The 24266-nt window shown below is 27.1% G+C and overlaps 1 protein-coding gene across 1 annotated transcript in view; it reads right to left on the bottom strand.

Annotated features, from left to right (window-relative positions):
- Window positions 1-3211: 3211 nt before the first annotated feature.
- Window positions 3212-24266, bottom strand: part of LOC139426129 (PH and SEC7 domain-containing protein-like) — a gene marked incomplete in the record, with an annotated part of 161492 nt that continues 140437 nt past the window's right edge. The window contains 11 exon segments of the mRNA XM_071183879.1: window positions 3212-5275; window positions 7753-7896; window positions 14051-14072; window positions 14178-14335; window positions 15355-15425; window positions 15898-15979; window positions 17048-17135; window positions 17834-17967; window positions 19138-19212; window positions 20258-20316; window positions 22734-22927. Of these exon segments, the coding sequence (XP_071039980.1) occupies window positions 5033-5275; window positions 7753-7896; window positions 14051-14072; window positions 14178-14335; window positions 15355-15425; window positions 15898-15979; window positions 17048-17135; window positions 17834-17967; window positions 19138-19212; window positions 20258-20316; window positions 22734-22927 (1270 nt within the window).

Here is a 24266-nt window from a genome sequence, read left to right on the forward strand (position 1 = left end):
AAAAATTATAAATGTTCATTTCCTTAAAAAAAAAATAATAATAATAATAATAATTTTTAAAGTATTAATAAATCATTTCTGTACAGAAAATACATCATAATTATATAGCATCTAGAATAGAAAACAGCAATCTATGATTAAGTTTTTAAGTACATTGCTGTATTATTTTTGCGCACAAATAAATACGAAAAATACAAAGAATATAACAGGTATTGCCAAATTATCCATAAAAATATATACATAAACAAACCCTATTTAGTAAAATAAAAAATTTCAATAACATTTTGACACTAAAAAATTTTAGCATGCACAAAATGTAGCATATTGGCAAGCTACACTCTCAAATCTCAGAACATTTTCAATTCGCTAATTACAGTTATTTACAAAACTTTTTCTTAAATCACTTCATCTGCAACCAGCTTATCAAAACAAAATATGATGCAAATGTTATATTTTTTCACGCATTTTTACTTCAAAATTATGCATCTCCTGTTAATAGAACAGCAATAGCAAATCTGTACATTCTGATTTTTCTTATTTTTTTTAAATCTGGATAGTTATACAAAAATACTATATTACAAATTCACAAGATTAAATTACATAAGTATATACTACACATCTCTATTACTACTCTTAACCAGTATATCATATAACAAGCATTTAAGAAGTCCTAATATAAAAGTGCGACAAACTCTTGTGTTAGAAATATTTAAAAAAATTAATTGCAATTTAAAAAGCTGATTTTTTAAGACAAGAAATACAAAGTTGAAGAAGCATTTTGGCACAATTTTAGGGAAAGCAAAAGCCATTAGTAACTTGTAGTTACAACAAAAAGTTTAAAATTCTTTTTATATGGAACAGAATTGGAAAACTTGAGTACATGAGTATTTAATAATGCAAAGCACCAAAAACTTGCTTCTGCATCACAATGTAAACTTAATTATGACATTACAATAAGCATAGCAGTTAACTAAATGTAAGTTTAATTATTAAAAAATAATATGATGATGATAATTTTATAAAAATATTAATAAATGTAATCAATAGTGTAATATTGCTATTCTATAAGCTTAGTTAAAATACGTTTGATTACTGTCAAACATTAAAATAAATTAGAATTTTAAAGAAATTCAAATGTAATTATAATGCCATCTTGTTTTAAATTAATAATATATATGTAAAGCAATAATATAATTTAGGAATCTTAGAAACTTATCTAAAAATAATTATAAAAATATATCAAAATAAATAAGAATCTCTTTAAAATATTTTTTTTTTAAAACAAATACACCATTTTATTTGCAATAATAGAAATAAATTTTAAAAATCATGTGATATAGAAGACATAGAAGCTTTTCTAAATAGGTCGGCCACAGACATAGAGAGAAAATTTCCTGTTTTTTTCAGACTGATTTCATTGAATTTCCTTGATTTTATAATTAGTGGCCTAAATTTCATTACTAATTTTTCAGTCTTTCCTCATTTTTAAATGTAAAATATATTATAAATCAATTATATTTGGCATTAGAATTGAAAATTGAAAATTTTCTTCAAAAAAAATTATCACAAGACGAAATGTTTTGAAAAGAAAAATCCCCCCTAAGCAAATTTCTTTATTTTCCCTGACTTTTTGGGTATTTTTATTAAATTCTCTGGTTGCGACTTTTCTGTTCAATATGATTTACCAACTCTGTGGCCACCTGTTAAAATATGTTTAATTACTAAAGAATATCAAAATCAATTACAATTTTTAATAAAATAAAAGATTACCTTTTTGCACAAAATTGATAATAAAATATTTAAATCTAAACAATCCCCCACAAACTATGGAAAATAACACGATAATTTACCAAATGTAATAAGTTAAGCTTAAACTCCAGAATATAGTAAAATGATGAATACTTTCAAAGCATTAACTTTGCCACTTCAGATGAATTAGAAGAGTTTCATGCAAATTATTTAATTTATTACAAATGCTTCTAAAAATGCATTTAAAATCTAAGAATAAATCTCAATCTATGTCTCTTAGTAAGAACTAGAACCTCATTTCAAATATTTAAAAATATAGAAAGCTTAGACAAACTTCAAATTGGAAAAATTACTCTACTTTTAACAATCAAAAGAGAAAGAGCAATGGCAAAATAATCTAACTTGGTATTGATAAGCTAAAACTATACAGCATAACAAGCATTCTAATACTTACTCCTACAATAAGAATAAGCATCAAAATATTTAAATTCATGAGTAAATTTAAACATGAGCAAATTAAAAGTTTATTTTTTTGGACTTACCATATAATAAGAATTTGTTAGAGGAGGTAGAGGTCAACCCTCTGATGCAAAATTTATATAAACATATTTTTGATTACTTTCTATTAATTAAGACCAAAATAAGTTAAAAACATTAAATTTAGCATTTTAATAATTTATGGTTTTGAAATACTGTATGAAACACAGGTCTTTTCCTGTGTTAAAGGTTAAATCGCCCAACACTGCTTACCCAAATACTTTTTCAAATTCCCCATCATTTAGATCTCAGAGAAATTTCTTTAATTTACAAAATCCAGTATTTATCATTTTTTGAAAATAAATGGAAAAAAAATTCAAACTACTTTTTTCATATTTTCTATTTTAGTTCAAGTATAATTCAGATTAACAAATTTTGCTTAGTAACTATTAGACTGTTTTTTAAAATTAAAAAATACCTAGATATATTTTTTGCCCATCTGCATCAAAGGGTTAAAATCCACTGTCAAAAATAACATAAAAACTTCGTCAAACAAGTACTAATGAACTTAGACCAAATATTTCCAAGTCGATTAATAGTAAAAACAAAGTCAAATGTACACATTGTTCTATATTAATATTATAATAGATTTTTAAAAAAAACTAATGCTAACTTGAAAAGCAGAAAGTTAGTTCTTTACTGACTCACTCATAAGTTTCTGCAAAAAAAATTTTAGTTTTGGAAAATTTCTTCCAAATAATAAATTAACCGGTAAATCTTAAAAAAGTTTAACAAAATACTTTCAACTATCGGATTCTAAAATTCTTTTTTTTCTTCAATAAAAACTTAAAAATTGATTTTTGTCTTCATATTAGAATTATGAGAAGAAAATAAGCTTCATATTTTTTTATAAATCCAAGATTCTAAATTGGTCTAAAAAGAACAACTTTAAAGAAAATTTAATTTTAAGTAAAACACGTAACTTATTTAACCATACAACTTTAATTCTTCACAGTATGATACATTCAAAAAATATTTCTTTCATTTGAACAACATTAAATTTTTTATCATATTTGTCTTTGACCTTTATTGCTTTTAAAAAATTTATGTCTATTTCAACATCATTTTTAGAAAGAATTTCTCCATAATTGGCATCCTTAAAATACTACATTTCATTGAAGAAAGCTTCCTTATTCTAAGAATAAAAATATATTTAAAACTATAAACAAATTTTAAGTATGCTTTTCAAATTTCAATGAATAATAATAAATTGATTTCAGAGCTATTACATACAACTTTTAAAAATATAAACACTTACAGAAATATTATCAGCAATTATGGGGAAAAGAAGTAGTAAAATAAAATCTATCAACACATACACCTTAATAGAAAAATAGTGACAAATCTTCACATAAGAATGGCAAATGAATCGTAATTCCGATATTTCAGTCTTCTTCATAAATATGCTTATTAATTAAAAAACAGCGGACTTTAAATAATAGTGAGTTTTATCAAATGAAATAAAAATAATAACTAAGATAAATGAAATGACAATAACGAAAAAATAACTTAATATAGCATTATCTAGGATAATGATACATATAGGGATAATTAATCCATCTAATTTTTCCCACTTCTAGTGCAAATTTATGCAACAATTTCTTGACTACTACAGTTTACCCCGATTGCAAAAAAAAGGTAAAGTGGGTGATTTTTTAGTAGGGAAAGCAGCCACAATCTCTATCGGAGGTAATAAATTAAAAGGCCAATTATGAATTTATAAACAGCTGCCTTTCAAGAGCAATTTTTTAGCAATAAATAAAAGTAAAATTATTGCTGAGAGAAACATAACACACTACACCCCTGATTTTTGATTTTGCCTCCATCTGCTAATAAATAAACCAATTAAAAACTTGTTTTACAGAAAGGGTTAAAGTGAATTAAAATTGATATTGCGTTTATCTAATAAAATCTCAGTTCAGCAACCAAAAAAAAAAGGAAAAATTATATAATTTTTAAAATTAAAAAGTAAGAAATAAACTAAAAACAAAGTTAGTCAAAATTACATGTCACAGAAGAAATAAATGTTTTGAACAATCAGTTCTTGGGAATTTTCATACCAATTACAAAAATAAATAACATAAATTGGATATATTTTATTTATAGGAAAAAAAAACTGTAACGAATATTGCAGTAATGTGTTTAGAAAATAAAACAGATAAAAAAAGGAATTAAAAATTTAAAAAAAAACAAAACTGGCCAATTTTCTGAAATTTTTAATACAACATTTAGTTATCAAATATCTATAAAACAAACAACTGTTTTGGGATTATATCCTAACACAAAGTAGTTGTCTTTTAAGGATATTTGAGTTACAACACAGTAAAAAATATTAAAAAAATTAAAATTGAAAAAAAATTGAAATTTTGAAATCTATACAATCTATTATCAAAAACACATAAAAAAATTATTGCAGTACAACCCAGTTACTTATTACTTCCAAATAGAAAACGGTGATATAAAGAATAAAATTATATCTATATTATTTGATTCTCAAAATCTTCTCAAGCCTGTTGAGTTTTGATATCGAAACTTCTTATTGGCAGAACCCTCTTCAATGAGAAATAGAACAAATGGCATACACATTACAGAAAAAGAAAAATCATCAAATGCACTTCCATTCTTATTAAGCATTGTTTCTAGGCTTGTGATGATAGTTTATTTGGCCAGAGAGTTTGGCAGTTAAGCACCAGATAATTTATAAACCATTTTTAATGTGTAAAAAAAAAAGAAGACAAATAGCTTGTTATGCACAATCATCTGAAGGTCCTGTCTTGTATATTGCTGCTCTGTAGCTGAATCTGTCGGACAAACTACGTTTCACATTATTGGAATTGGCTGTTGTTCGAGTAGAACTGTGGGCTTGATCATTTTTCTCTAAGTTTTCATCAACCTCCCCTATGCATGTTTGAACAAGCGGAGGTTCAAGTTCTGGGAACTGGGTAATCTTGGAGCGCAAAAGAAACTTGTATGTTCTGTAACGTTTCAGCTGTAAAAAAATTTTGGAATTATCTTCTAATATAAGAAACGAAAGTTATTTCAGGAACAAATAATTCTATGTATGATTAACACTACAAAAAAAATATGGAATTGTAATCTTAGAATAACGATTAGTGAACTAAATTAATCCTCGTGCTTTAAATATGAATAAAGAAAATCAAATAAATATTATTATTTATTTATTTATTTGTGTTTAGTCACTGAAAAAGTTTCTTGTTTATAAAACCAAAACAATGGTAGGTTCATTTATGTATCTTTATTTGTGCTTTATCCACATTGTCCATTGTTTAAGTAGCATAATGATAAGTTTAATAGTTAGCTACTAAGAACAATGATTATACTAAGATCATGATACTAAGTATAATAATTAGCTACTGAGTACAACGATTTCTCCAAGATCATGATACTAAGTATAATGATTAGCTACTGAAACTTGTTTTCCATGCACATGACTGTAAATATGATGTGATTAAAATTGTTATTCTAAAAATTTCTATCTGTATAACTTTGGTACTAAAGTAATATGTAGGATACTAAATGTGAATTACAATCATATAATACTTTTTATAAGACATCAATTATTACGTTTAAAAGTTAAGATATTAGAAAAATTTCGTTTGTACAAGATACATTCCACAGTATTTCAGTATGTTACAAAAGTATATTTAACTATAACTTGTAGTTCTTGAAGTTTTAAATTGAAAACAGAAAATATTTTATGTACTGTACTATACACTTGAAATAATGTATGCAAATCCTATACTTCTTAAACATAACTTACAAGAAATGCTTGTTAAAAGAATCGGTCAAACTATCCATTTTAATCAAATACAATACTTTTCTCAAATTACTAATTTCACCTAACATTAAATCCTCTATAAAAAAGCGTTCCTCCCTATGCGCAATTTCTGGAGAGGAAGCAAACTTCTAGGAGACAATCAGCTTAATATTTAGAAAATTCTGCAGATCATTAGCTCTGACTAATGTTCTGAGTGTTTAGCATACATTTGAATTTGATCACCACACATATCATGTAAAATGTAAACAAATCTATGACATTTGTGACACATAATGAAATGAATGTAGTGTATGTAAGACACGTCGCTCATAGGCTGCAATATAGGCACCACTAAAAAAACACGCGTTTTAGACTAAGAACAGGTGTAAATATGAAAATACACATTCTTTTCAGTAGCAATACTAACACAATGCATAATTCAACTTGAAGGTACTCTTCGTTTAAGCAAACGAAAGCATTTCTTATGCACTTTCCTTAGCAATGAAAACTTTAAACCCACTAATCTCAGAACATGATTTTTTGAGTTGTGCTATTGCAGCCCATGAGCAATGTTTTCTCAATAAATGACACAAACAAACAGTTTGCATCTATTAAAAAAATTAAATACACAGAATATTTCAATTACAGCTTCTATTAAATTTCTACTTTTATGCAAAAATATGAAAAGTTTCATCAAACAAACAAAGCACAAAGTTGGAGATAGAATTTCCCAATACACATCTAGATGCAGATTTCCAACAAGGGATTTGAGTGATGCAAAATTATCGTAATTTACAATGGTAATCTCTAGTTTGAAGTTTATTTTTCTATTCTAAATTTCACTTAACTAAAATGGATAAGAAGTGAAAGAATCTTTTTGATAGCAATGATTCCAGCACCTAAATACCATAAACAGCAAAAGTCCATTACAATAACTATACATAATTTATGAAATTGACGTTATAAGCGAATACCCATATTTAATGTTAAAATAGTAACAAAAAAAAAGACTAAAAAAGGAAATAGATAAATTTTTCTTAATTGTTCTTTTATCTTGAACAATTATTTCGGTTTATAATACATGTGTAGAGTAGACTACTTTTGCCTACAAATTGTAGAAATGTCTATGGCAGGAATCTCTGAACAAATTTCCAAGTTAGGACAAGTTTTTAAACGAAGAAAAAGGAATGAAGTGTAATATCTTTTGACGTCATTAATAGTGAGTGTTGATTTTAATAGTAAGTTGTTAAGTCAGTAAATTAGGTGGCATGATAAATATGTGGTATAAAAAGTGCTTTTTTTTAAATGTGTATCAGGATTTATAAAAGATAGTAGAATATTTGAAGAACTTTTTTGTTTCTAGGAATAAAATAACTTAGCTGGTGGTCAACTAAACATTGCTTTTTAAAAAATAAGGGGTTAAAATTACACGAACTGAATCATGTTCGTTTTTCACTTTCGTATATTGATACTCGAAATAAATTTCTCCCATTTAAACCTTTCGCATATAATATTGCTACATAGCAGAAAAATATATTTTTCCAAAGTTTTTTGTCCTAATAACAGAAGGCTAGTAAATTTTAGCACATATAAATATATAATTTTTGTATACTACGCCATACTTGCCATATCAAGTTTTTACTGCATAGTGCAAAAACTCTTAAAATTAAATAATTAACAGAACTTACTTCATATTGAAGAAAGTTCTCTTTCTCAACATATTCCTTAACATTCCTTGATTTGGCGTTCCTTTCCGGAGGATGAGAGAGATGCTCTTCAATTTCTTTTTCCAATTTCATCACCTTACTTTCCAATTCTAAAAATTGTTCTTTCTACAAGAAAAGCAGAATTATATGCTATATTATTCAAAAAAATTATATCAAGAATATTTAAAATGCCAAACAAGAGCACATCACTATAGGAAACAAAACCAAAGTTAAGATACACAATATAATTTATTTATGGAATTAAGTTCCTAATAAATCCATTTATATGGATGTTATATAGATCCCGCAATTATGGCAGAAAATTGCATATTTGCACAAAATTTTTAAAACATTAAATTTAATGAAATATTGAAAAATAATTGATTTTAGCCAAAAAAGCATATTGTGAAACTGTTTTATTAACAAATCTTTGCACGTTGTGCAAGTAACAAAATTTTATAGTTCAAAAAATAATCAATATGCTAGAAAAATGTTCCAAACTATACTTTAGTTTAATTTCTTCTCTTTTTAACAATATTTTAACAATGAGGAGAAAACAAATGATTTACAGTACAGCACAGATAATTCATTTTGTAAATATATACAAAGGAAAAAAGCTTTTTTAAAGCGTTTTTTGAATGCACTAATAATTTACAGAAAAATATCAAGTAATGTGTATATTTAGAGAAAAATTTAGAATACAACATTGAAACTTTATGCGATTTAAGAGGTTACTTATCTGATGATTTATAATATTGATGGGGAAATCTGAGTTTGACATTGATAACAATTTTAGTTTAAATTTAACTAACAAATGTGTTAATGTGTAATCAAAATAAAAAGTATTGTTATTTACGGATAATTTCAGAATTATTATTGTTCACAAACCATTATTGTTCTCTGATAGAACTTGATGACAAATAGTGAATTTATAACCAATAAATAAAGTATGATATACACTTAATAGAAACACTGAATTCATTTTAATTTTCTAATAAATAATGGCAAAAAACTAAACAATGTAAAGTGGGGAAAAGTGTTCACTTTTGATGTATCCTAAGTAGATTTTAATAATTACCAAAAATAAGACAAGTGCTCTAACAAACCAGAAAAGTGAATTTGGATTTAACTAAAACAACAGCTTAAATAGTTATTTACAGTTACAGACAAATAAATAATCTTTGTATGTCAACATTCCTACTAAATATATTTCATTAAAAGTGAAAATCTAAGATTTAAACATTGCTTACATTTTTATAATTAAATATGTTATTTCAAGAATTAAAATATAAACAAAAATATTGTTTTAAAAAATCATTATTTTTTTAGTTTTTTATTAGTGAACTTGAGTACATTTTACTAGTTACTTAACAACTTACTACCAACAACTTACAACATAACAAATTACTTTACTACTTACTAACTTACTTTACTTTTCTACTTAATTTTACTAATTAAAAGGAGAGGTAACATGGGGTAAAAAAAAATAAACTACCAATCAAAAAGGGCAGGGATAGCCTGGTTTTAAAGCATTGGTCTCGTGTTCGTGAGAATGGGAGTTCGAATCCAGCCAGCCGAAGAATCCCTGTGTATTAAATGGTAACTGGTGCACGTTAAGTCTGTTGGGGTCACAAAATCTTCAAAGTTTCTATAACAAATCAATACCTCTGAGGGTATAATATTGGATATTGATCATTGTTTGGTTCAAGTCAATATTATGATCTGCGATTGGTCTAGCAAGGTGACTAGGTCTACCTTGCAAAACGGGCTGTGATATGTGTGTGGCTGAACTCGTATTCTTGGCCATGGACGGCGCCACACAAAAACAAGAAACACACCCTCTGCCGTAAATCGCTTGGTTTCGCCAAGCATGCTTGCTGGCATAGCAAGTAGGCAATCGAAACAAAACCACCAATAAAAAATAATAAACATTTCATTTTACAATAATTTACCATATTTACCCTTGTATAAGTTGACTTTTTGAGCCCATAATTTGCAATGAAATTTGAGGAGGGGGTCCCTTACACACTGGTAATTCTTTTGAGCATGGAAATTTTTTTTAAAAAAAACCATATGCTTAGAGCAAAAAATTAACCTACTATAAATATAAGAAAAAAAATAAAATTATTACACATTCATGTTAGTTCCGAAGTTAAATTCTTCATACACCAAAAATTCATGAGAATGAGAACACCATTAATTAAGAGTGAAAGAACAAAATCTGACTCCCATTCAAAGCATTTCAATTATATATATATATGTTACGGTGAAACACCGAAATCTGGAGAATGTCGACATTCACCGATGAATGTCAACATTCACCTAGTCGCTTGGTGTACGTCTGAAATATTTGCTAAATACCCTTATTTCTGACTTTCACCGGTGAATGTCAACAATCACATAGTCGTTTGGTGAATGTCCAAAATATTTGTTANTGAGAAAACTGAAGATGGTTAACAATTCTACATCAATAAGAATAGTTATTGCTAAAAATGTTCTATAAACTTGGTTATTGAGTTGATCATTTCAGCATTATAGCTGTCAAATGATGAAGAAAAATTGTATCAATCCTGATCCAGATTTCTCATTAAGGAACAATCTTTTTGTAATTTGAATATGAGGAGAATGTTTACTTTGGTTCCAAGGGGAGTGGTTACCAGAGATAATTTATCTCCCCGGAAAAATATCTCATAGCTCTTAATTCAATGGGAGTAATTTTTTACTCTCCTAGATCATTCTGAGAAATTGATATCCAAATTTACCCTTCTCTAAGGACAAAGAAGAGACTTATAATTATTTTTTTCAATGACTTAAATACAACAACTATCTTTTTCTTCTTTTTTTTCAATTAAAGAAATTGTGAATGGTTTTTTGTTTTTGATATTGATAGCAAGTTCAGTTAAATTATCTGGATGTTGTTGACAAATAAAAGAATTTTAGAATGCATACTATTACACAACAGATTCAGGAAGTAATTGCTGTTTATTTTAGAAGAAGTTATCTTTACTTTCTTTGCAACATAAAATGAGGTAGAAAATGGTACACTTTTGGAGCTGCACCTAGACTGAAATATTTTGTTGTTTTTTTTTTACTTACAAATAAAAGAAATTTTAAAACTTTCAAAATATTTCATATGAAAGTATCAAAATTATACAGTTGAATATAGGGCAAAAAATAAAAACACTTTTAATGATAGAAACAAAATATTTTTAAAAATTACAAAAGGAATTTATGCATAGGAAATGTTATGTATTGAATAAACAAAATGTTAATGTATTATGCAATTTTGATGTAAAAAAATTTTTTAAACTGATAGCATAAACTACTTTCATTATAAAAAAAATTTTTGTGCCCCTTTAAATTCATGCTATTTATTGTACCCTTTAAAAAGAAGATGTCTATATTTAATCAAAACTATTTTAACCTACTAACACTGCAAAGCAAATAGTGACAGAATAGCAAATAACCTCTATTAATCTACTATCACCATCTTAATTTTAAATCCTTAACTTTCCAATGAACTTATTTTCTTTTAAAACCGGAGTTTAACAGTCAACTTAATTTTGAGTTTATAACTATTAGTGTTCAACTCTTATGCCCTGTGATTTTGAAATAAACCCAGAAGACAAGGGAACTCCCAGATTAAGCATTCTTATTGTTCTCATGTCCATGGATTTTCAAAGAACATCAAAAGTCTGTACAATTGCGGCCGCCTACTTCGGTGCGTCTTGACTACAGAGAACAGATCTCAGGTTGTCCTCAAGTGGCACCATTCCCAATTTCAGAAAATGTGGTGCGAGTGCTGGGGACTCGAAAATATGTCTCGGTGTTAACATGACATCTGGGCAGTTTCTGCAGGGAACATATATCCTAGTCATGCCCAGGAGAATCTTTATACCTCTGAAATGATTGGTTCTAAGTCTTGCTGAAACCGATGTCAAATTAGATTAAGCATTGGGACAAACTAACTAACTAACTCGCATTTGCATTACATGGAGTGGAAAACCATGAAAATTATCCACTCTTAACCTGGCAGCAACGGGTTTCTAACCCATGATCTGTTTACCACTAAGAACATTTTACATTAATGCGAGCCGGGAACAGAATTTGTATCAACCAGCCATCACTTGAATTGGAACTTTGATCACTTCATTGAGATGCAAGTGCTCTCTATTCCCTCGTACAGATTTTATTTTATAATTATCCAGACAAATTTAGCAACAGATGTCTGTAAAAAATCAGGCTGAAGTATATAGCAGTCCATCTTAAGTAATCAACCATATGAAAAGAACTCTAAATACTGAGGTTTTCACCTCAAGAAAAACTAGATGATTTTTTTTTTCAAAGTTTCTACACATTTGCCTGCCTGAAAAATCTGCAACAAAACCGGAATGCATGATTATCAAAAAGAAAATAGAAGTGAAAATAGTTCCCACTTATCCATCAATTACATTAGATAGAATTTCAAATCCTGAATATTCATAAAAGCTTATTAAATACATTAAAAACTACAACATAATTTCTTCTACATATGTTGATAAATATCGTCATTCATAACTAACCAGGAAATGCAGCAACAGATAGTTATTGAAAAGCAAATGGAAGTGAAAGGCAGTTTACTTTGATTTATGAAAATATGAAGAAGAAAAATAGTAATAGTAGGATTTTACACTCTAAAAAAACTACATGTTTTTTTTTATTCGAGGCTCACGTTGATACATATTTTACTTTATGATTTTAACTTGATAAAAAAAACAGCAATTTATGATTATTTAAAAGCAGTTAGAAATGATATCTGTTTATCTTTATTAATCAATTAATCTTAATAAAATTTCAAGTCCTGTGTATTCATATAAACTTATTTAAAACTACAACATAATTTCTTCCACATCTTATTGATATATATTTTACTTCACTAATAACTGAAAAAAAACAGCATTGCACTGTTATTGAAAATAAATAGCAGTGAATGACGGTTCATCTATAATAATCTATTGCATATCAATTAATGGTTCGTCTATAATAATCAGCTTTTTCAAAAACATAAATTAAATTTTATACTCTGAGTTCCCATGAAATTTTATCAAAAACTAAAGATTGCTTTTGGAATAATTTTTCTGCAAAATATTATTGTGTAATTTAGACAAGCAAAGTTGCTATCTTCTATGAATAATAAGCTGACAATAGTGAATAGCATCTCTTCTATATTAGAGATTATATTTCACAAATTCTAATAACTGCTCTCAACCACATGAATGAATTAATCTTGTATACAATTGAATATGATTTAAAAGAAATAAAGATTCTAAAAAAAATTGTCTTAAATATTCTGCAGTATTCTATGACGTAGGCATTAATTTTTTTTATAAAAATTAAAGGACTTAATAGTATAGCTAGAAATTTATACACATAGCTTATATCATATACAATTAAGTATTAAACTTCTTCTGAAAATATAAAATGGACTTACATCAAAAAAATTTTGAAAATGTACAAAAAATAACTATGTATTTAAAACTTGCAATTTAGATATTTTCTTTTACATAATTGCAGTAATTAATTCAGAAAATGTTACTTTAACCCACTGGCGGTTAAGGAAATGGGCAAAATTGGGAGAATGTTTCTCCCCTACACACAGTTCCTCTATCAGTTAACATAGGAAAACCGGTTTTGCTATGCAGAGAAGACTGCAGGTAAAAATGCGACTTTTTACGTGCAGAACCGTCAGTGGGTTAAAACCAATTTATTCAAAAACTAATATAAAATCAATAAATATTTAAATAAATAACAATGGTATCAGGACTTTACGAATACGATATAGCGAGACTGAAAAGTTCAAAATAAACATAAAGAAATAAGAACGTATGCATTGTAAAGTTAAACTACTATGGATATAAATTTTTTCTAGAAGAGAACAAGATAATCTTTTAGTTCAAGGTATTGAAATTCGTTTTAAAAGTATTTAAAATGCAACTTAACAAATGAATATTTCTTTCTTTTTAAATTGGTTTCTATGTTTCACAATTTCAAAAACTCACACTGTTAGATAGATTATCAGTAATTCTGGTCACTGAAAAATAAGGTCAATGTTATATTCATTTAAAATAATAATGTAAAATGAAAAATTATAAAAAAGAATGCGTGAAAAAAAAGATTATTTTTCAAATGAGACTTTTGATTGCTGAACTCCAAATGAATTTCCAAGATGGCATTTAAACTGATTTTAGGAATTATTTTAAAGCAATTGAACAGTATGAACCATATCTGAAATTTACAATACTAGTAACATTTCAATAGAACTTCTACAAAAAAAAATTTTATAATTAACAAGACTGACCAATAATACATATAGAAAATATAGGGTTAAATTGTATGAAATTCGTATAAATTTTTAAAAAAATTATTACCTTGTTTGGAAAAGATAAACAGCTTCATCGGCAGTTTCTAGCCTGAAAACATGTTGTTTCTTAGTATAATCAGTGGCTCTAGTAGCTAAAGCATGGTGAATCCTGATAGAATTATGAAGGCTATCATACAGCTGATTTTTTCTAAAACCATTTTCATCCTTAAGATATAATAAAATAATTAGGATTTAACAGGGAAATGCAATTACAGTTGATAAAATAGAAATACAGTGGAACCTGTAAAAGTGACCACCTGGGTAAAGTGAACACCTGAGTAAGATGACCATTTTCTACAAATCTTATTTAAAGAGTCCTTTTTAAAGACTCTTCATAAAGTGACCACCCCTACATAATGACCATTTGACTTGATCCCGAGGGTGGTCAATTTAGACATGTTCCACTGCATTTAAAAATTTAAAACCAAACATGAATAGCTAAAAATTGAAATCAGAAAAATTATTTGCCCATGAAAATATGGTGTAATTTAAAATTAGTAAGTACTAGCTACATATTTGAAATTTAATTGTCAGTGAAAATATAATTTAGTTTCAAACCAGTTCAGTTCAGCAAGTTTTTTTATAGCTAAAAACTGTGACAAGGAAATTTATTTGTCAATGAAACTAAAATATAATTAAAAACCAATAAGTCATAGCCAAAAATCGAAGTCCGAAAATTTATTAGTCAATGGAACTAAAAAAATATATAATAAAAAACCAATAATTAGTAGCCAAAAATCGAAGTCAGAAAATTTATTTGTCAATGAAACTAAGGAATAGTTTACAATCAGCAATTAGAGCTAAAAATTGAAATTAGGAAATTTATTTCCATTGAAACTATGATATAATTTAAAACCAGTAATTAATTGCTAAAAGTAAGTTGGAAAATTTAGTTACCAGTGAATATGGTATAATTTACCCCTGGCAATTAGAACTAAAAGTTTTAATCAAAAAAATTATTTGTCAAAGAAAATATCATAAAATTTAAAACCAGTAATTAATAGTTAAAAATTAAAATCATAAATTTTATTTATCAATGAAACAATGATGCAATTTAAAACCAGTAATTAATAGATAAAAAGTTAAATCAAAAAACTTATTTATTAATAAAACTATAACATTAACTTAAAACATGTTTCTCTAATCAAAATTAAATTCCATAAAACAAGTTTAAAATGTCTTACTTTATGAAGATATAAAACTAAGTCTCTTAAATCAGCATAAAACATTTTCCATCCTCGTTTGCCCATAGGAGCTGTTGAAAAATAAATTTTGTTATAGTTCACATCTGTTATTATCTTGAACACAATTTATATTTTCAGATTGAAAATATTTATAAAAAACTAATATTGATAACTGCCTTGTATCAATTACAATAATTGACAAAGGGAAAAACATTTTATCAAATAATAAAGCAAAGACGCCAACATGCTCCAGGAAGCGGATAAATATTTTCGAATGCACGATTCTTCTTTTACGTATTACCTCTTCGTACGATTCTGTATTTTAATGTACGATTCATGATTTAGTAAATTCAATTTATAGGGTTCTACTCACCACTACTTCTAAATAATTTAAAGATTTACGTGATATGTCAATTTGTTGCAGTTAAACCATGATGAGCCTTTTAAAAAGTTGGCAAAATTAATCCTTAAGAGGCGAAATTCAGTTTGTTATTCTCTACCGAATTCGGAGCAGTTGGCATCACTGAATAAAGCTATACTAACTTTTCTTCCCATTAGGATCAATACAACATTTCCTCATTACATAACCTTTTTTATATTCAGTGGCATAGTTTGGGTTTGGCACCTACAATAAAGAGCATTTATAGTTAGAAAAAAGAAAAATTTTTACAGCAAATATAAAATGTACGGAAATTTTTTAAACCACAGTTAAACTCATGCATTTAACAAGATCTCTCAAGTACAATAAGGTCTTCTTTAATAAATGGTTAATTTAATATTAAAAAGCCAAACAAAAAGAAAATAACTATAATTACTATCCATAAAAATTTCTTACCCTTTGAAAGCAATTACAAAACCCTTACTCCAAATTGTTCAAAAATTATATATAGATTAACAATATGATACTAATATATATAGAAAAGCAATATGATAAAAAATATGCTAAATAATATAATAATACATTTGATCTACAATTGCTTAAAGGATGAAGTTAATCTGGAAATAAGATCACACATATTTTAGTTTTTAGCGAATATAAAAACAGTAAATGGTAATCAGTTTTCTATTTTTTTAGCAAAATAGTCTTAATTTTTTGATAATTTCAACTGACTCAAGTTTTAACCAGCACCCTGATATATGAGAGGATTGCCTCATTCCTTTTGTCTTTTAGTATATATTTGACTAGCAGTCAAGAGGCAAATTTTTAGTTCTATTAGAACTGCTTAAAACTATTATAGAACAATAATTTAGAATTTACAGAATAATGTTTGAATAATGATTGATGTTTGCTTTGGCTTTATGTTCTGGAATGAACAATTTCGAATTTGGCCATTTAGAATGATAGCTTTACTTACCTTGAAATAGTAAGAATAAGGTATATTTTACAAAGCAAAAAAAAAAAATTAAAAATAAAAGAAACTTGCTAAAATTACTAACATTTCACTTTGTAAACAAAAATTAATTTTGTAAAAAAAAAATAGTAAAAATCATGCCGATAAATTAAATTTATAGTATATATTATATATTTCTCAAGGTAATATTTTTTAAATCTTCACATTTAAATATAAACTGAGTTTAAAAAAACATATACCATGAAAAAATATATTTAAAAAAAGGGGGCTTGACTTTTTTTAAAAATTAAACTTAAATAAAAAAAATTTAAAATATAAGTTTTTCAGATTTTACATATTACCTCAAGAAATGGGTTGTGACCGATAAAATTTTTAGGATCTGGAGCAGTTGGATGATCCTCGTTCGTAGTTGCTTCTTCTTCATCGTCACTAACAAAAAAATAGGTATTTAGCAAATTTTTATTAGTACATTTTTAAAAAAATTATACAAAACTAACATGCCTAAAATCTCTTAAAATGCTAGTTAGTATAGCTAGCATTTTAAACTATGCATCTACCATAAAACAGAAAAACAAAATATAACTAATTAACTTATCAATAATAATTCATAACAATTTTAACTAGTACTTTAGCATGATTACAATTATTTTTTGAAAGCAAGTTATTGCAAAAGAAAATTTGGGAGTCCAAAATATTATAACACTTTCAACAAACATTACAAAATTTTGAATAGAAAAATCTCAAGGATTAACACTATAATATTTTGTTAGTATACCCATGATTTTAAATCTAGGATTTATTACATATAAAATGTCAGATGGTATAAAAATCACAATTTATTTACATTAAATAAAACTTTATTAATAATAAATAAATATTGTCTGAGAATCAAAAAACATAAGAATATAAATAATTAAAAAAAGAAAAATAACCAGAAGCAAAACAAAATTTTCCTCTTAATTTTGTTTCCATGAAATACTACGAACAAAATTAGAAAGGAATGAAAGTGAAGTCATTTTATAACTATCAGCTTTCATCAAAATAAAAACTAAGTGCAATGTGATAAGTAACTAACTTACACTGTGATAAGTAACTTACTTACTTATGTGATAAGTAACTATACTTACACTGCCCATTCCAAAGGTGCTGATTTGATAGAGTGATATAAAGCTTTTAAGACCTCTTTATTAAAATTTTCACCCTCATTCAACTCCGATAAATTCTCGACAAATTCAGCACAAGTCATTCTTCGACCCACATTCTGGAAATAAGAAACAAATTGAAAACAATTGAAGTATTGTAAAAACAAGTTTCTCAAAGTGAAAAGTATTCAATAAGCAAGCTAGTGTTATCCTCCATCATTCTGAAAACTATTAATGTTTTATTGTACAATAAATGTGCCCTCTTTGTAATTATTACCAAACTCTTTGCACTATTAACAAACATTGGTTTCCATTAGTTTTTAAAACAGAGGTAATCAACAGGCAAATCTAAATCAAAGAAATTGTGAGCTTTCGAATGCAAACAAAAAATCAAAAACATTTCTACGAAGAAATAAATAAAAAATAAAACAATAACTCAATTACAATGTGGAGACGACAAAATTTAAAAAAACATATAGTGAAAATATTAAATTGGTGGATTTGCTAAAACTAATAAAAAAATTCGTGCATGTAAAGTAAATATTGTGAATTTAAAATATAACAGTGGGATTGCTTTACAAGGGGGCCACAAACACTCAGTAAAATAATTCCCTAATTTTTTCAGGCTGATTTTATCAAACTTCCCTGCTCTTATAAAGTAGGAACATTAAATTTGTTATTAAATTTTTCAATTTTATTTTATTCTTATGCATAAAACATATCACTTACACTTGCTATCAGAATTTTTAAAAAAAAATAATAAAAAAAATTTAGGAAACCAATTTTTTTGGAAAAAATATTAAACTCATATTAATCAACTCAAACTCAAATTAATTTATTTTCCTCGATTTTTCGGGTATTTTGATTAAATTCTCTGACACTTCCTGATTTTTTGTCAGACAGAAAAAATTCCCGAACTTCTCAGAGTTTGGTGGACACCTTAATAATTTACTGTTTTAAATTGTGACGTACATTTTGAACAAAAAAAATTTTATGAAGTAGTAATTCACATTTAATATTAAAGGGAAAGTTTCAATTTTTTGTTTTGTTTTGTTACAGTGATTAAAATTTTGTTACAGCCATATCATTCCTACACTATTTTAAATGACACTAATGACTTTTATTGCATTTAGGGTTTTAGTTTGAAACTTAAAATTTAAATTTTTTTAAAGTCTTATAACCTCCATTAGGGATTCTTTAGAAACAGATTTATAGAAATTAACTTAATGTAAAATTAATGTAAAGCAATTTATAAGAAAATAAATGAAATACATATTTATTACCCTTACTTTTCTTTTTTTATAGATGCAAGCTAAATTTGAAAGAGTTACAAAGAAATCAGATACGAGAGAGTTTCTTTTCTGCTAAAACGAAATACAGTTTATAATTATGTAGTTATTAATTAATGTAATTTCTCCTTAAATTTGTAATTATGAATAGTAAAAGATACTAAGCTAAATTTATTTAACTTATCGTATTTGCCAAATTACCCTTGAATAACAAATAATTTACAATTTTGTTTATCATAATAAAGAAATATTTAGGAATAACTAAAATTCGAAAATTCTCAATGGAAAAATATTAACGATTCAATTACAAAAAAAAAAAAAATTTTAGAAAGAAAAAGCATTTAAAAAATTAAATATTTTTCGTTACATTTTGCGATTAATTCGTTATGTTTCGTGACTTTATGTGATTAATTATCATAATGTATTAATCATTTAAATTCTCTATCAAACAATAAGACAAGTAAAAATGTTTTCTGGAAATTTTTATTCAACCAAAAAAGAAGAAAAAAGTACTTCATTTGCTAATGCTACATAAATCCAGCAATTATGTAAGACGTGTAATTGGCGATCGAAATGGCCTACAGGTGGCGGAGAGCAGAACTTTCTACCTATGGCAACACTTCGCATGTGTTTCACTATTAGTGTGTGGAGATTCATTGCAGAAGGTAGTATGTTAGTTTATGTCTTGATTTTCAATTAGATTAAAAACTTATAGTAGTGAAACTATATGAAACTGAAAACTATTTTAAACTCAATTTTAAACTAAAAAATATTTTTGACAGTTCAATGCAAAAAATATTAAGAAAGGGAAAAATATCATAGTACATTCCAGTACAATTGAGGAGAGAAGGGTAAAAGGTCAAGACATGGAACTAGTCTTCTCCCTGGGTGGCGTATTCCAGCATTACGATCTCTGGTTCAATGCACTTTGTACCGAATTCAAAAAGTTTATAATTTATTCGTGTGTAAAACTTAAAATTTGTGTACAATATATTATGCAAAAAAATGAATTCCTTAATTTAAAATGAATTGTCGATTGTACAAAATAAATACCAATAAAATGTAACAGTAAATCTCTTCATTTAAAGTAAAAAAGTGATGTAGTACAAGTAAAAGTTACCTCTCCATGTAAGTCGGTATTTAGGAGCATTAGGGCACAAGTGAGAGTATGAACAGCATCTAAATAATAAAAACATAAGATAGGTTTCCATTAAACTTCATAAGTTTTGTTTCAATTAAACTAATATACATTAATTCTATTTTAACTAATTTCTTAAATAGATTCTGGTTTAATTTAAATGGGGTTTTTTTTAATCAAAATTGGCCAGTTCTTTGCCTATATTTTCTTCATCTTCAACCACTGTTCCTTTCTTTCTTTATTGCTATGGTAAACTCATTTTTGGAGGGTTACCATAGCCATTCTTTAATAACAAACATTTTCTCTAACAAAAGATTATGAAACTCTATCTTCTACAAAATATACAGAGAGAATATGCACCTTTACTTCTCATTTCTATTTAATAATTACGAACAAATATAAAACAAATTAGATAGTTTAAAAATGTGCTGTTTGCAGGTCAGGAAAACAGTATCTTAACAACTTACATATACAAATAAATGGGGGGGGGGAGTTTGATAAGGGATAATTAAAACCAAACAATTTTACCCCTCTGATAGCTTAAAGTTAATATAAATGAAATTTGGACCTCTACAGACTGCATTTCCAATGGGGGAAAAAAGAAGAAGAAAACAAGCAAAGAAAAGTGGTTTGTCAAGGAGGAAAACAACTAGGTTAAACGGCAAAAAACTTTGAGTGAAAACCTCAATTGATTAAATTTTTCAAATATGAAATAAATCTATGTTTTTAGGTTATTTTGCAACTCTTAGTTGCTTATAAAAGCATTCCTGCAACAGCCCATCATGAGCCAGTAGGGTCATGGAAGTTAAGGCTTCAAAGTTTTGTGACCAACGGCCAGGGCCCCGACTTCGCCTAATTGAGAGCCCGTGGCAAAAAACTTCTTTTGGGGCCCCCTTCTGCTTTACTTCAGTAATGAAGAACTGAACTTTATGGAGATATTTAAATTTTTTACCTCATTATAGATATATATAACAAGAAAATGGACTAAAACCTAAAATAGCTATAAAGTCCCCCCCCCCGCTCCAATCGTCAGACAAAATATCGTTCTGCTCATTTTATTGATTTTCTGAGAATTCTATGTCCATTATGAGAAGGCAGTTTCCGAAATGCAGTTTTCTGACTGTTAAATTAGTCATCTAGCTGCGAAAAATTCATACCCTTGCAGACATAAGGGCAGAATTCAGCTTTATTTTTGCAATTACGATAGCTCAATTAAGTCAATGAAAAACCCGTATTTTTGTAAACATATCACATTTTGGGGTACGTAAAAATACTGGCTTTTAATAGGCCAAATTTATCCAACGTAATTGCGAAAATTTAGCTGAATTTGACAATAGAAAACCATGGATTTACGAAACATAGATTTTTTGTGTTCATATGATAGATTAATGAAGAAGCTAACATAACTTTACACTGTACTGATATTTTGTTTAAATAAAGTTCAATAAAGAAGGAAATGTAAAATAAGCTTTCTATTCGATTTGGGAGCCCCTCCTATTTGGGGGACAGGGGCAACTGCCCCATATGCCCCTGCCTTAGTCAGGCTCTGCCAACGGCATAATGGAGGCAATATGGTTAGCACAATGTGTGTTTGCAATGTGTTGTACCCGCCTTTACTTCCCAGACAAGCTTCTTATACCCATCGATCTGAAGCTTAATGGGCTTCATATCACAACAAATTTAAATATCGTTTATTAAATTATTTCATCAGACCATTTTATTTATTTATTTTTTAATTTCAAAAAGAATCTTTCAAAAATTTAAACTATAAAAGAGAATAAGCTTATAAATGTTTTGTCTGCACCATTTATGCTTCAAAGCAAGTTGAAAAGGCAGATTCAAGAACAAAATTTCTGAACATACAGGATCATGTCTTTGATAGAGCAGTAACCTTGCAACTTCAAGGGTTCTATAGCTATAAACAATGTAATGGATTGAAAAAGTTCATTTAAGAAATTGGACAGTTAGCTACAATAATAAAAGAATTGCACTAATAATTCATGATTAACTTATAAATTCTATGTAAAGGTTTTTAAAAAGATTACGATCAGTCACAGTTTTAACATTTTAATCTCTCCCTTAAAAAAAAATGTCATTCCTCTCCCCATCATTACAATTACAAAATATATATACAATTTTTAACAAATAGCATACATACAGAAGGATTCTCAATTTTTCAGATAATTTTAAAGAAAAATAGAACATTAATTTTAATGGAATGGAAAGTAATTTTTAGGTATCATTAAAATAGAAGCTCATTAAGTTGTTAAAGTTTGAATTTTTTATGCTTAAGTCTCACATAAACTTCTGTATTAAAGATAAATAAAAGAATAACAGTTTCCATTTTACCTAAAGACAATGCATAAAATGTCTTAAAGAAAATAAAAACACTAATTATAAAGCTTCAATATTATTTCATGCATTATATCTAAAAAAATATCTTTAAGCAAGATTTTACCTTGTGACTTAAAAGCTCCAGGGTTGCAGTCAAGAAAGCGTTTGGAAAAGTGTATTAAAACACGTTCTCTTTCTTGTGTTTCCCCAATCAGGCAAAACTGTTTTAAGAACTTCCGAAGAGCGATGTCTAGAGTCTCACCTTGGAACTCGAAGAATTTCAAATACTCCTCTGCTACCACTCTACTAAAATCGTTACTGTTAAAAAAGGGGATGATAAAATGCGTCAGGGATACCCGACTATGCATTCAATATATATATATAAAAGTATGTAGGTAAATAAGAAAAATTTTATATTACAAATAATAAAATTGTTTAACTTAAAAAAAATTTTTGTAAAATAAGAAATGTTTTTGTAGTATTTCGAGTACTTTCATGGGTTAAACAGGTTGCTTGTTTATATGGATGGTAGAATTATAATAAGCTCAATAAAAATTGTGGCTTTGCTTAATTTTTTCATTTTAATGTTTGTTCGAGGATAAGATATTTTAAAAAATGCAGTCTAAAACATAGGAAAATATCACATCAAAAACTTACTTTTAAGGCTGATTAAATAAATCTATATTTGGCATTTAAATAACCTTGGAATATCAGGAGAAAAATTTAAAAATCGGGACAAATAGGGGCAGAACATCTTTTATCAGGAAAATAAGAAACATCGGGAGCACTACGAACCCTGCTATGGTCAACAATGGGGTCGTGATTCGGACAACAAAATAAATGTAATAAATGAAAAACAATTTGAAATAATTACCCAATTAAGACTTTCTATAGAATACACAAAAAGCTTGTAATAATAATTCATCAAACAATTTTCTTTTTAATTTAACATTAATATTATAATGCATTAATTTCATTGGCCCATTCAATGCTTTGCAATTCATTTGTAATTATATTTACCAAAATATACAAGTATAAAGATATAGTTAAAAGATAGTATCTCAATGTTGCCACCAAATATGTGTGACAAGTAAACTGCAAGTAACTAGGTTATACTTCCATTAGAGAGGATCATTGGCGATGGTTAGATTTTTTTCGACAAATTAAACACCAAACATAATCAATTAATAATAATCGCTGTACATGCCACTGCCTATTATACATTTGCCCTTACTTATATTGATGTTTCTTTTTTAAGCATAAAAGCCAGTACTCATTTGTTCTGTATACCCAACACTGATCTATTTCAGGTTAAGTGCTTTTGCCGCTGGTTCTAAAATAGTTGCCGAGTTCTAAAATAGCTCACTCTGATTCAGCGATTTTACAGAACATTTAAAAGAACAGTACTGAAAATAGATATCGAAAGAAACAGTAAGTAAACAGATATTTAAATGATTAAAATTTTAGAAAAACAAGCAACCCAATAAATAATCTCAGAAATTTGTATGGTTATACAACAAGAAATTATTATAACTTAGTCATCACTATTAAAGATTTAATGCTGTGGTATTAATCAGATAACAAAAATTTTCACTTTTTGGCAATGAAATACAAAATACAAAAAGAGGAAAGGGTATAGTGTTTCCCAGACAAAATA

This window comes from Parasteatoda tepidariorum, chromosome 8 (assembly GCF_043381705.1).
Source record: "Parasteatoda tepidariorum isolate YZ-2023 chromosome 8, CAS_Ptep_4.0, whole genome shotgun sequence".
NCBI lineage: Eukaryota > Metazoa > Arthropoda > Arachnida > Araneae > Theridiidae > Parasteatoda > Parasteatoda tepidariorum.